The 13,981-nt window shown below is 45.6% G+C and overlaps 1 protein-coding gene across 1 annotated transcript; it reads left to right on the forward strand.

The window, feature by feature from the left end:
• The first annotated feature begins 8,595 nt into the window (after positions 1-8,595).
• Positions 8,596-12,965, forward strand: LOC117739233. Its single transcript, XM_034545525.1, has 5 exons — positions 8,596-8,746; positions 8,840-9,123; positions 11,352-11,481; positions 12,057-12,129; positions 12,229-12,965. Exons 1-5 carry the CDS (start codon positions 8,596-8,598, stop codon positions 12,692-12,694), a joined length of 1,104 nt encoding a protein of 367 aa, XP_034401416.1. The 3' UTR covers positions 12,695-12,965.
• The last annotated feature ends 1,016 nt before the right edge of the window (positions 12,966-13,981 follow it).

The raw sequence follows: 13,981 nt of genomic DNA on the forward strand, positions 1-13,981 counted from the left end.
GGCTAGACGAGCCCATGCCCACAGCGGAATCCGCCAGCGGCCCCCATGTCCACTTTGCTGCCCTCCTGGGCGAAAGTAGGGACCGGCGACCAACGTGCCCCGTAACGGTGAATCGACGGGACCTAGAAGCCTTGCTCGATTCAGGAAGTGCTCGGACCCTAGTCCAGGAGGCAGTTTTGGAGGCAACGTCCCCGGCTCAAGGCGATCCCGTCCCGGTGGTTTGTGTCCACGGAGATACCCGAGAGTATCCAACCACCGTAGTGAAACTGACCACAACTAAGGGCACGTTTAATGTCGAGGTGGGAGTAATCCGGGACCTCCCGGTCCCAGTCCTGATCGGGCGTGGCTTTCCGGATGCTGTGGAGGGAAGCCCTAAAGCAGCTTAGTCGGGAGCCCCGCAAACGTAAGTCGAACCATCCACAATTGAGTAAAACCTGGGTTAACGTTGCCAAACCATGCTTGTCCCCTCTAGTGTCAGTCCAAGCCTTGGCAGAAGCTTCTAGTGGAGCTGAGTCTGATGACGCTGAGCCCCAACCTGAGCCAAGTGAGGAGGACACTGATGGCCCTCGAGAAACACTGCCCCTTAAAGGTCAGTATGGAACAGCACAGTTGCAGGACCTGACTCTGGGTAATGCCTTAAGAAACATCCAGGTCCTAGAGGGAACGTTGGTGGGAACCCGGTTGACCCCTTCCTACCCTCATTTTTCAGTGAAAAATGGCCTCTTGTATCAGGTAACAAGAAGTAAGGACCAAATCGTTGAGCAACTACTTGTGCCCCGGCCTCACCGCTCCACAGTTCTGCAGTTGGCCCACACTCACTTGCTGGGAGCGCACTTGGGCGTAGAGAAGACTAAAGAGAGGGTGTTACAGAGGTTTTTTTGGCCCGGAGTCCACAAGGAGATAGAGAACTACTGCCGCAGCTGCCCAGATTGTCAGGTCACCGCTCCGAAACCGACGTACCGGAACCCCCTTATCCCTTTGCCTATTATAGAAACCCCCTTTGAACGAGTAGGCATGGATATTGTGGGTCCCCTGCCCAAAAGTGCCCGGGGGCACCAGTACATCTTGGTCATAGTGGACTACGCCACCCGTTATCCGGAAGCCGTCCCTTTAAGAAAGGCCAATGCTAAACAAATAGCAAAAGACCTGTTCCTCTTCAGCAGCCGCGTGGGGATTCCAAAGGAGATTCTTACCGACCAGGGGACCCCCTTTATGTCGAGGGTCACCAAGGAGTTGTGTGTGCTGTTACACGTGAAACAGGTGAGAACCTCGGTCTACCACCCCCAGACAGATGGGCTAGTGGAGAGGTTCAACAAGACCCTGAAAGCCATGCTGAGGAAGGCCATCGACAAAGACGGAAGAAACTGGGACCAGCTGTTACCCTACCTTCTGTTTGCGGTAAAAGAGGTGCCTCAGGCTTCCACTGGCTTCTCACCCTTTGACCTGTTGTATTCTCACAAACACAGGGGCCTTCTGGACATCGCTAAGGAGACGTGGGAGGAGCAACCCTGTCCCCATCGTACCATGATTGAACACGTGGGGGCGATGCGGGACCGGATGGCAGCTGTGTTCCCCATTGTGAAGGAACACATGGAGAAGGCTCAGAGGGATCAAAGGGCCGCCTATAACCGAGCAGCACAACCCAGGGAATTCAACCCAGGAGACAGAGTCCTAGTTCTTGTCCCCACTGTGGAATGTAAGTTCTTGGCTACTTGGCAGGGGCCCTTTGAAGTAATTGAAAAGGTTGGGGAAGTTAATTACAAAGTACGACAACCAGGGAAGAGGAAAGGTGAGCAAATCTACCATATTAACCTCCTAAAGAAATGGCATGAGCGAGAGGTGTTGTTCAATTGCCTTCCCCCCAGAGAGTCGAGAGAACCCGCCCGGGACGAGGTGCAGTTAGGCCCAGACCTCTCTCCGCACCAGCGGCAGCAGGCCAAGGAGCTTGTAGAAGGAAATCAGGAGGTATTTTCATCCCTCCCAGGCTGCACCCACCTGGTGGAACATGAAGTACGCACCCAGCCGGGAAAAACGGTGAACCAAAAGCCATATCGGGTACCGGAGGCCCGCAAGAAGCTGATTAACAAGGAGGTAAGGAAGATGCTGGCGTTGAACGTGATTGAGGAATCCAAGAGTGCCTGGTCAAGCCCCATCGTCCTGGCTGACAAACCGGATGGAACAGCCCGGTTCTGTAATGATTTCAGAAAAGTAAATGACATTTCTGAATTTGATGCATATCCCATGCCTCATGTCGATGAGCTAATTGAAAGCCTGGGCCAGGCACGTTTCCTAACCACCCTGGATCTCACCAAAGGTTATTGGCAGGTTCCATTGTCTCCAGGGTCGAAGGAGAAGACAGCCTTTGCCACCCCGGGAGGCCTCTGGCAGTACCGGATGATGCCTTTTGGCCTGTTTGGAGCCCCCGCCACCTTCCAGCGCCTGATGGACCAAGTACTGAAACCCCATCGAGAATATGCAGCGGCCTATCTGGATGATGTGGTAATTCAGAGCCCAGACTGGGAGAGCCACCTACCACGGGTTCAGAAGGTCCTCGACTCCCTCCGACAGGCAGGCTTGACCGCAAACCCCAAAAAGTGTAGGCTGGCGTTTGGGGAGACCAACTACTTGGGGTACACCATCGGGCGGTGCCTTGTGAAACCCCAGGATGAGAAACTCGCTGCCATCCAAGACTGGCCAAAACCGTTGACCAAAAAACAGGTGAGATCCTTCTTGGGCCTGGCCAATTATTACAGACGTTTTATCCCGGATTTCTCTGTGATAGCGGCCCCTCTCACCGAACTGACGACCAAGAAACATTCCCGTATGGTGACATGATGCCCGGCGGCAGAAGAGGCCTTTAACGACCTGAAGAGGGCCTTGTGTTCGAAACCAGTCCTGATGGCCCCCGACTTCAGCAAGGAGTTCGTGGTCCAGGCAGATGCTTCTGAGATGGGCCTGGGTGCTGTCTTAGCCCAGATGAAGGAAGGTGAGGAACACCCCGTTCTGTATTTGAGCCGGAAGTTGCTGCCAAGGGAGAAGAACTATGCCACAGTGGAGAAAGAGTGCCTAGCGTTGAAATGGGCCCTGTTACCAGGGTAACTAGGTGTTTTTTAAGCCTCCAGCCGTTTAACTTCTCTGTCATTCACAGGCCAGGGCGACGCCATTGCAACGGAGATGCCCTGTCCCGCCGGGGAGAGGGATATGTGGCATCACAAGGGGACAGGTAGTGGAGGGGCGCTACAAAATGGCCACCAGTGCAAAAACTACATCTCCCAGCCTGCCTCACCGCTCACCCAGCTGCAGCTGCTTAAGGCACCTGATTGAGGCAGGGCTGGGAGACTTAAGAGAGAGCACCTGGGAAGGAAAGAGAGGAGCGGAAGGTGAACCCACAAGCACCTGGAAGAGGACGACAAGGAAGAGGACCTCGTAGCCTGGATTCACCAGGGTTGAGTTTTTGTTTGGTTAATTAACCACTTTCTCCTCCGGGATGTTTTGTGTTGTCTAACTGGACCTTTTTTTTGATACTTTGTTGTTTTTGGATGTTACCTTGCTGGTGGGATGGGAAATAAACCTTACTTTTTGTTAAATACCCTCGGACGTGCCTGTGTCCATCTCTCTCTTTGCACCGCCCCAGGCTAGCCTGTCCTAGCGACAGCCCGTGACACTACACAGGAAAAAAAGGGAAGAAACCTTCAGGAGAGCAACAGAGGAGGATCCCTCTCCCCGGATGGACAGATGAATAGATGTCATGTGACCAGAATGAACAGTGTTTAAATGAATATGACAATGTATGAATGGATCAGTTTTAAGGACTAAACTTGATAGAAATTCTGAAAATTCAGATATAAACTCTGAAAATTCAGATATAAACTGAAAATTCAGATATAAATTCTGAATATGGACCTGGTGGCCGGTACAGTATAACAAATAGGATTGGCTGTAATGTTTTACAGGTTGGATGTGAAAGACTAAGAACAAGGCTTTCAAATGAGTTGTAGTTTAGTTTAGGTTTAGGATTCATTAATAGGCTTGAGTCAAAGATGGCTGCTACTCCACCTCCTCGGCCGGTGCCTCGAGGAATGTGAGTATTAATATGACTTGGAGGAGTTGATTCATTTAGGCTGACATATTCTTCATGGCTCAGCCAGGTTTCAGTAAGACACAATAAATCAATGTGATTGTCTGATATTAAATCATTTACTAATACAGCTTTAGATGACAGAGATCTAATATTTAGGAGTCCACATTTAATTATCCTGTTTTATTGCACTGTTGCAGTAGTGATGTTAACCTGTAAGAGGTTATTTTGTAAGACTCCTCTTCTGGTTACTTTTGATTTAATTAATTTAAGTGGCCGTGGGACAGACACAGTCTCTATAGAGTTAAGGGTGGGTAACTGCTCGGATGGAAGTGCAGAGAAGGGTGGAAGACTACAACTCTGCTTCTGCTTCCTGATCTGAACTCTGGGTCTTGGATTAAGTCCGTTAATCAACTTCGCCATGTTCGCAGAAATGAGACGCGCTCCATCCCAAGTGGGATGAATGCCGTCTCGACTCATCAGATCAGGCTTTCCCCAGAAAGTCTGCCAGTTATCTATGTAGCCCACATTGTTTGCTGGGCACCACCTGGACAACCAGCGGTTGAATGACGACATGCGGCTATACATGTCATCATTGATCAGATTGGGGAGAGGGCCAGAGGAAACTACGGTGTCCGACATTGTCTTGGCATAAGTACACACCGATTCCACATTAATTTTAGTGACCTCCGACCGCTGCAGTCGGGAGTCATTACCGCCGGCGTGTATAATAATCTTACTGTAACTAAGCTCATCTTTAGCCAGCAGTTTTAAACAAGATTCAATGTCGCCCGCTCTGGCCCCCGGGATGCATATGACTTTGGTCACTGGCTTCCCTATCTTCACGTTTCTGACTATGGAGCTACCTATAACCAGAGTGGGTTTCTCAGCGGGTGCGTCGCTGAGTGGGGAAAACTGTTTCGAAACGTGAAGAGGTTGGCGGTGCTCAGTGGGCTTCTGTTTAAACTTAAAACCCCTTCGAACAGTCACCCAGCCATCCGGCTGCTCGGGGGCTGCCGGGGGACAGCTAACAGAGGCTAACGCTAGCGGCTCCGCACGGCTATGGGGGGAGGCGGGCTAACCTCTGAGCTTCGATGGTGCGGAGCCGTGAATCTAACCCACTTAGAACTGCCTCCAACCTAGCAAATGAACTACACTTGTTGCATGTACCGTTATCATTAAGGGAGGCAGAGGAATAGCGCTACATGAGACACTCTGAGTAAGAGGGAGCGGAGGGGGAGAGGAAGACATCGAGAACTGCTAAGCTGGCAACCGGAAGTGATGCAATACGCTTACCGGAAGAGAGAGAGCGATGCGTTCAGGAGCGTTCAGTCGGCCTTAGCTGCCAGTAGCTCCGCACAGAACCTTTTGCCTCCACTGACCTAATCACAAACGTGACCCTCCATCGAAGGGCCCCCGCCGGCCGGCCTCGTGCCGGTGTTCGGGTGGGTGGTTCCTTCAGCCCGAGGGTTCGCCTCTATGCCTGGGAGGGCCTATCGCAGGGTCCCTTGCGTACCTCCCTGGGTGAACCATTGTAGCGAGACCGAAACGCCCTGTCTTTCCAGTTGTCATTCACCGACCCCGCCGACCTGTGTCGTTGCCCCGCAGTGGGGGAGGTGAGCACACTCTCCATCACTGGAGGGTGGCGGGGGGTTCATTGACTCCTTCCGTCTCGACCCTCAGGGGCCGTTGCGGGTGGAGCGCCCGGAGATCCATTTACCCTTCTGTGCAGCTTGTCTCAGAACCTGTGGCCTCCAAATTCTAAAAATAGATATAACGCTTAGTGGTGGATAACTCAAAAGAACTTTGAAGAGAGAGTTCAACAGGGCGCGAAACCTCGCACCCTCTCGCAACAAGAGCCGTGAGGGCTATGCCGCGACGAGTAGGAGGGCCGCCGCGGTGAGCACGGAAGCCTAGGGCGAGCCCTGGAAAAAAATGTGCTTGATTCCTGGGGGGCCGGGGGGATTTTGACCATGGGGGAACTTAATGATTATCTCACCCATAGCCTATGCTTTGCTCTCTGGGCGCAGGTCTGCATGCATGTGTGGGTCTCCCACCCAGAGGTCAGGCTGTGCTCCCTGGGTAAAGGTGTGCATCATCGGCGCATTTTTGGGTGTCCCGTGTGTGTGGGTCTCACACCCAGAGGTCAGGCACTGTTCTCTGGGTAAAGGTGTGCATGTGTGGGTCCCCCTCCCACCCAGAGGTCAGGCTGTGCTCCCTGGGTAAAGGTGTGCATCATCGGTGGTGCATGTGTGGGTCTCTGGGTAAAGGTTGGCATTATCGGTGCATGTGTGGGTGTCAGAGGCATCAAAGCCTGTTAATCCCCCTTAATTGCATCAAAAAGCACCAAAATGCATTAAATTCTCCTCCGCAGTATCAATCTGGACCACCAGGGGGCGGTGCATGTGTGTGTCTCCCGTGTGTGGGTCTCACACCCAGAGGTCAGGCACTGTTCTCTGGGTAAAGGTTGGCATCATTGGTGCATGTGTGGGTGTCAGAGCATCAAACCCCATTAAATTCCCCCCTTTGTTGCATCAAAATTCATTAAATACCCCCTTAATTGCATAAAAAAGTACCAAAATGCATTAAATTCCCTTTCGCAGTACCAATCTGGACCACTGGAGGGCGTTAATACAAAAGAAAAAGATTTAGACAGGTCCAGGAAATATATGGAGGAGCTTCCCATGTCGAGACTTTGCCCTGTACCCTGTGTGCCCATTTGATAAGGGGTCACCAAGCCACCACCCTCACAATGTAGGAAACCCAGTTTGTGAGAGGGACTTTCACAGAGACCACAGCCGAATGAGAGAGCATCCTGCCTGGGTGTCGTGCACGGTCAACCCGGGTCCTTTTACCCATTTTCTGAGCTTTTACCGGCGGTTAAAGCGAAAGTTTGTATTCGATTTTCTAGCTTTCCTGGATCAAAATGGGTTAACTGACCCAGCCGAATGGAGCAGCATGGTTGTATGATTAATTCGGCGTGCTGGGCATGAGTGGGGTTTCCAGGTTTCGATCACTTTGACCGCATTGAAATCAACGACATTTTGACCCAGAGCGGCCGGGTACCCTGGCAGTTTCGCGGCCGATTTCCGAACACTTTCTTGGGTAAAAGTGGTTTAATGTCCCGCTTTTAAAAACTTCCTCCAGGCGAATTGAGCGTCATCCATGGCTCTATAAATCGGCGTGCATTGCCTGAGTGCAGCGTCCGATTTTCAGTCACTTTGACCGGTTTTAAAATGTCGATAAAAGTGGTTACCTGACCGGCTTTTAAACACTTTTTTCAACCAAATTGAGCACCATATATGGCTCTATAATTCGGCATGCTGGGCATGCTGTGGCACCCGGATTTCGGTCACTTTGACAGGGTTCAAAAACCGCAAAACTGCGACATGTCCGGTTTTAAAACGGCGCCATCAGGAGCAACTGATCATCGGAGGGGATTTTAACTGCACTCTAGACTTAAGGAATAATGAGGAGCCACACGCACCGTTGGATCTGTTGGATACATGGAGAGTAAAACACCCACAAAATAGGCCAGAGTACTACCAGAGTAGTTGAGAGTCCACAGGACCTAAAACACTGAGACACTTTACAAATTAAACTTAATGTTTTACTTAAAGAGCTGTATTTAACGCTGCGAACATTAATAAAGCTGCAAAAATGTGTCATCTAAGATATAGAAGAGTAACGTATCCACGAGCAGAGAATGAAGTTATCACGAAGAGTCAGAGAGGTTCAGGAAAAGATGCTTGTTTGGGTTCAAATAACTGAAAGAAATAAAGAAAGAAATCAATGTTGACTAAAGAAAGAAATCAATGTTGAATCAATGACCAACAAAACTTGGCTGGCCCCGCCCACCTGCGTGGGCATAGCGGCCTATAAAAATGGTTTAAATGATGTTAAAATAAATAACACAACAAGGTTACAATTACATGACATTACATTACATAACAATACATTGCATTACATTACATTACATAACAATACATTACATAACATTACATAACATAACAATACATTAAATAACAATACATTGCATTACATAACATAACATTACATTACATAACATTACATTTCATGTCATTTAGCTGATGCTTTTATCCAAAGCGACTTACAATAAGTGCATTAAACCGTGAGTCCAAACTCAGAACAACAACAACAATCAGTACACTTGGGTTAGGGTCACCAACAACAGGATAAGCACAGCCAGGCTGGACAGAATCTACATCTCACATAGTCTCAGTTCTAGGATTCACCGATCACCACCTCGTCAGTCTAGTTCTGATGACCTCGTCAGTCTAGTTCTGATGACCTCACCAGGTGAAAGGGTTCATTCTTACTGGCATTTTAATGATAAACTGCTGCAGGATAACACTTTTTGTCAGAGTTTTAGGGTTCTGTGGCAGCAGTGGAGAACTGAAAAAGTTTGTTTCAATTCTCTGAAGCAATGGTGGGATGTCGGGAAAGCACAAATCCGTGTGTTCTGCCAGCAGTACGCCGCAAACGCCACCACTAGAATGAAGTCTGCTGTCAAAGACCTGGAAGCCAACATAAAGAGCATCGAGGAAGGCTTCCAGAGACACCCGGATCCCGGTGTGGGTCGACTGCTGAAGGAGAGGAGGTCGGAGTTGAGCTCCTTCCTGCAAGAAAAGGGTGAAGGGAGCGCTGGTCAGGTCTCGCTTTCTCCAGCTGAAGGACACGGATGGCGAGATCGACGGCGCAAAGGAAGCGGATGACCTGCCTGAAGCTCCCAGGAGGCAGGACGACCACCGACCAGGGAGATGAGGACCCACGGCGTGATCAGTTGGGGCTGTAAGGACCCCAAACTGAGGCACGTGCTGTCTCTGAGACGGCAGGCCTTCATGTTCCTGGACTCGCCGACTCAGACCCTGGAGGTGTCGTTCCGGGTGAAGCACCTGGACGGGTCGTACGCGGTGTACGCGAGCTCGGGGCAGATCAAGTGTTTTGAGTGCGGAGACGTGGGTCACAAGCGCTTCTCGTGTCCGCATAAGAAGCAGAAGAGAGCGGAAGCCCCGGCCGCTGCGGCTTGTAGTATTTGTTATATTATGTTGTTTTGTTTGTTTGACTATTATTTACTTGTTTTTCAATGATGTTGTAGAGTGCTTTGCTGTTCTAGTGGAATAGAGGACTCTTTAAAACCAAAACCTCCCTCCGCTAACAATGCCGTCACACGGCCTTAGGGTGTCCCAGTCATGTATTTTCAACAGAAACTTAGCTGGCTGACTAATACAATAATTCCTGGCCTACCCAAGTGCATGCTGGGGGCTCCTGTGGGACCAACAGGATAAACTGGTAATGGTAATGGGAGGTTCGGATGGGTGTCCATTCTTCTGTCAGGTGTGATCAGCAGAGCGATGAGCCAGTATCCCTCACAGGACACGATCAAAACAAATGAACTCATATTCATAGTCGCCCTAGTGCATTTTACAATAACGAACCATAAAGACTGATCAAATATGGACTTGAGCATGACAGTTTACTTTAGGGACTGAATTCATGAGCCCTGAAAAGAAGCACAAACCCTTTTGTAATACGAGCTTTATTGGCACAGGTGGAAAATCTGATTCAGAGACAACAATGTTGGAAGTTGTGTTGCTATGCGTTGCCGGGGAGCTCCATGTGCCGGTGACCTGGAGGTCACATGATCATTACCCTGTGAAATATAAAATATTACAAGGTTCTGAAACCTCAACGATAAAATAGTTTGTTTGGTTTATTCCAAGTTCAGTATCTTTAAAGAACTTCCTTCCAACCCTGTTAGCATGCGGAGGTTTAAAAACACACTATTTATTACTTCATACATGTACTAAAGAACTTTATATATGTGTGTGTATGTATTTGATTGTGTGTATATATTGTATGTACGTATATATAAATATGTGTGTATGTATTTGATTGTGTGTATATATTGTATGTACGTATATATAAATATGTGTGTATGTATTTGATTGTGTGTATATATTGTATGTACGTATATATAAATATGTGTGTATGTATTTGATTGTGTATATATTGTATGTACGTATATATAAATATGTGTGTATGTATTTGATTGTGTATATATTGTATGTACGTATATATAAATATGTGTGTATGTATTTGATTGTGTGTATATATTGTATGTACGTATATATAAATATGTGTGTATGTATTTGATTGTGTGTATGTATTGTTGTAAGAACAGAGAACAGACTGGATGAGGGAGTAGACCAGGACCAGCAGCTCCTGAGGCCTTCTTCCGTATGGTGTTGATGTTGGAGGTCCACTTCAGGTCCTGGGAGATTGTGGATCCCAGAAACCTGAAGGACTCCACTGCAGAAACAGTTTTGGGCTTGTTCAGGTTGTTCTGACCAGCTGTTCAACCTCCCGTCTAATATATGTGTGTATATATGTATTTGATTATATGTATATATTGTACGCATATATATATATATATATACAGTATATACATATATACATGTGTATATATATATATATATATATAGATTTATATATATATACAGTATATACATATATGTGTGTATATATATATATGTATATATGTGTGTATACATGCATATACTGTATGTGTGTATATATATATATAAAAATATATATGTGTGTATATATATATATAAACACATATATATATATACACACATATATGTATATACTGTATATATATATATATATATATATATATATATATATATATATATATATATTTGATTGAATGAATATCTTCTTTTCTCATTCCATTGATAATAAAAATATATTCTGAATTTTTCTGGATATGTTTAAACTATTACAGACATTTTGTTTGTCTTTTAAAGTGTGTGGCAGGAAGTTAAAACACATATTATTATAACATAACATATTTCTACTACCTTCACACACACACACAATTATTGAACTTGTATTTCATATATTTCGAATGTTTTAAAATAATCATGTCTCTCTTTATTTCCTGTGTATTCTTTCATAAACATTGACTCTTCACTGAGTTTAATTTTCATAAATGTGCTCCAGGTCCGAAATGAAATGAAGAACCCACGACTTTACAAATGATGACAATGAAGGTGTTGGAACATTGTTCTTTCATCTCATGACTCACTCTTCTCACTCTTGGCAGAAACCAGTTTAACGACTCGTCACTGTCGTCACATTTCTATAATAATAACCTCTGATGCCGAGTGACTACCTGCACATTGACAGTAACCACTAAACAAACAAATTAAAGCTTAGCTGGTTGGACTGGTTGGGTCCTCCGGAGGTTCGAGGTTGGGTCCATTGTGCGCTCGTGAAAGCGTACGCACCTTTAGTGTCGACGCATCTCGTCTGCGCGTATAAAAGGAATCAGATCGCTTCACAACTTCATCCACTGCAGCGCAGAACTGAAACTCGTAAGCATCTTTCTTATCTTTCTTATGCACAATATGCATCAGTGATATTTTATTTTCTTATTGCATTTAGATTTTTTTTGTGTTGGTCGATTTATTGCAGGATTTCTCTCTATGGTGCATTAATTAATAACTGGCAATACAGTATATATTTTATACCAGTTACTTGTCATATTTAATTGAAATATATCATTCGACCTTTTAAAAAAATATATATATATTTCAGTGATTTTGATACCACCTTTAATTTGATGTATTTGTTAAATGTTGAAAATATCTTTCATGCAATTTAATGTGAAGCATGTTGAGCTGCTCTGCATGCATAACAAGTGTACTGTAAATAAGGTTTACCATTAAATAGTTATTATCTAACTAATATTAAATTTTATTTTGAAACAAAGTATTTACATATTTATTTTATTTAAACTAAAAATAGAAAAGTTAAAACAATGTAAATTGTAAGACTTGAACTTGTTTCAACAAACATCATCATAAACGTTAGTAACACTATAAACGATAACTTGTTTCATATGGAAATAACTATTCATCAGATTAAAATGAACAATTGTGTTTTTCAGAGAGCAGAAAAGAAAAATCACGACTGCAGAACCATGATCGCCAAGATTTGTGTCGTCCTCGCGCTGTTGGTTGGTGAGAGAAACGTTCTCAATGCAGTTGAATGTGTTATTAATGTGTTATTAATGTGTTATTAATGTGTTATTAATGTGACACTAATCCAACATCTTCTAGTCCAAACAGTCGCACAGACAACAACCGTCGCTGCAACAACCGTCGCTGCAACAACCGTCGCTGCAACAACCGTCGCTGCAACCACCGTCGCTGCAACCACCGTCGCTGCAACAACCGTCGCTGCAACAACCGTCGCTGCAACAACCGTCGCTGCAACCACCGTCGCTGCAACAACCGTCGCTGCAACAACCGTCGCTGCAACAACCGTCGCTGCAACCACCGTCGCTGCAACAACCGTCGCTGCAACAACCGTCGCTGCAACAACCGTCGCTGCAACAACCGTCGCTGCAACAACCGCTACAACCAACGCTACAACAACCGCTACAACCAACGCTACAACAACCGCTACAACCACCGCCGCTGCAACCATCAACAACATCAGTCTCTTCACAGTCGTCGTGGCGACGATGGCACACCGACTTCTGTCCTACTGTTGACGGTCCTGAGTGCAGATCTTCTTCTGTAATATCGAAGTGAAGGATTCATTTGAAGGTTTTAGATGCTGTACATAATTATATTTGCTAATTCATTGCTGTTAGTGTGGATTGAGGGATGATGGTGTGCGTTTGGCCAGAAACCACACTGGACCTTCCTGGAGGACTCTGCTGGTCTGGGATGAGAGGGATCTATAAGGATCCAATCCACGGGCCAATCAGAGCATCTGACTGTCAACGTGTTGTCTGTTGTCGCTTCATCGGTTATAAAACATGCTTTCCAATAAAGCTCTGGCTAAGTTATGATGTTGTCACTCGTTTCTTTAATATTGGTTCGAGGCCGTAGTTAGAGAACGTTCATTATTTTTAAATAACATGTTTGGTAAAACATTACATGAATCATATTTATTAAAAGTCATTCTGCCTCTGCAGGAAAGTGTTGTTGTGGTTTAATATTGGACTTTAATATCTTTCTTCCTGCGCTTTCAACCACATCACAGTCTTCATCAGTGGGCGGAGTCAACACAGAGAGGGCTGCATCGGCATCCTCCACGTTTGAGTTAAAGTTACTGTGATTAATTCAGTGGAATTACTCTGTGATAATATAATAATGATAAACATCATCATTGTGGAACCAGAGTAGTTGAGAGTCCACAGGACCTAAAACACTGAGACACTTTGACAAATTAAACTTAATGTTTTACTTAAAGAGCTGTATTTAACGCTGCGAACATTAACAAAGCTGCAAAAATGTGTCATCTAAGATATAGAAGAGTAACGTATCCACGAGCAGAGAATGAAGTTATCACGAAGAGTCAGAGAGGTTCAGGAAAAGATGCTTGTTTGGGTTCAAATAACTGAAAGAAATAAAGAAAGAAATCAATGTTGACTAAAGAAAGAAATCAATGTTGAATCAATGACCAACAAAACTTGGCTGGCCCCGCCCACCTGCGTGGGCATAGCGGCCTATAAAAATGGTTTAAATGATGTTAAAATAAATAACACAACAAGGTTACAATTACATGACATTACGTTACATAACAATACATTGCATTACATAACATTACATTACATTACATTCCATTCCATTCCATTACATTACATTTCATGTCATTTAGCTGACGCTTTTATCCAAAGCGACTTACAATAAGTGCATTGAACCATGAGTCCAAACTCAGAACAACAAGAATCAAGCAAGTACAATTTATTCAATAAGGTTAAACTACTATCCGTAAGTGCCATTTAAGTGCTACTAAAGTGCTAAACTACAAAGTGCTATCGGTAAGGGACATTTAAGTGCTACTAGAGTGCTAAACTAC

Source organism: Cyclopterus lumpus, chromosome 11 (genome assembly GCF_009769545.1).
Source record: "Cyclopterus lumpus isolate fCycLum1 chromosome 11, fCycLum1.pri, whole genome shotgun sequence".
NCBI classification, from domain to species: domain Eukaryota; kingdom Metazoa; phylum Chordata; class Actinopteri; order Perciformes; family Cyclopteridae; genus Cyclopterus; species Cyclopterus lumpus.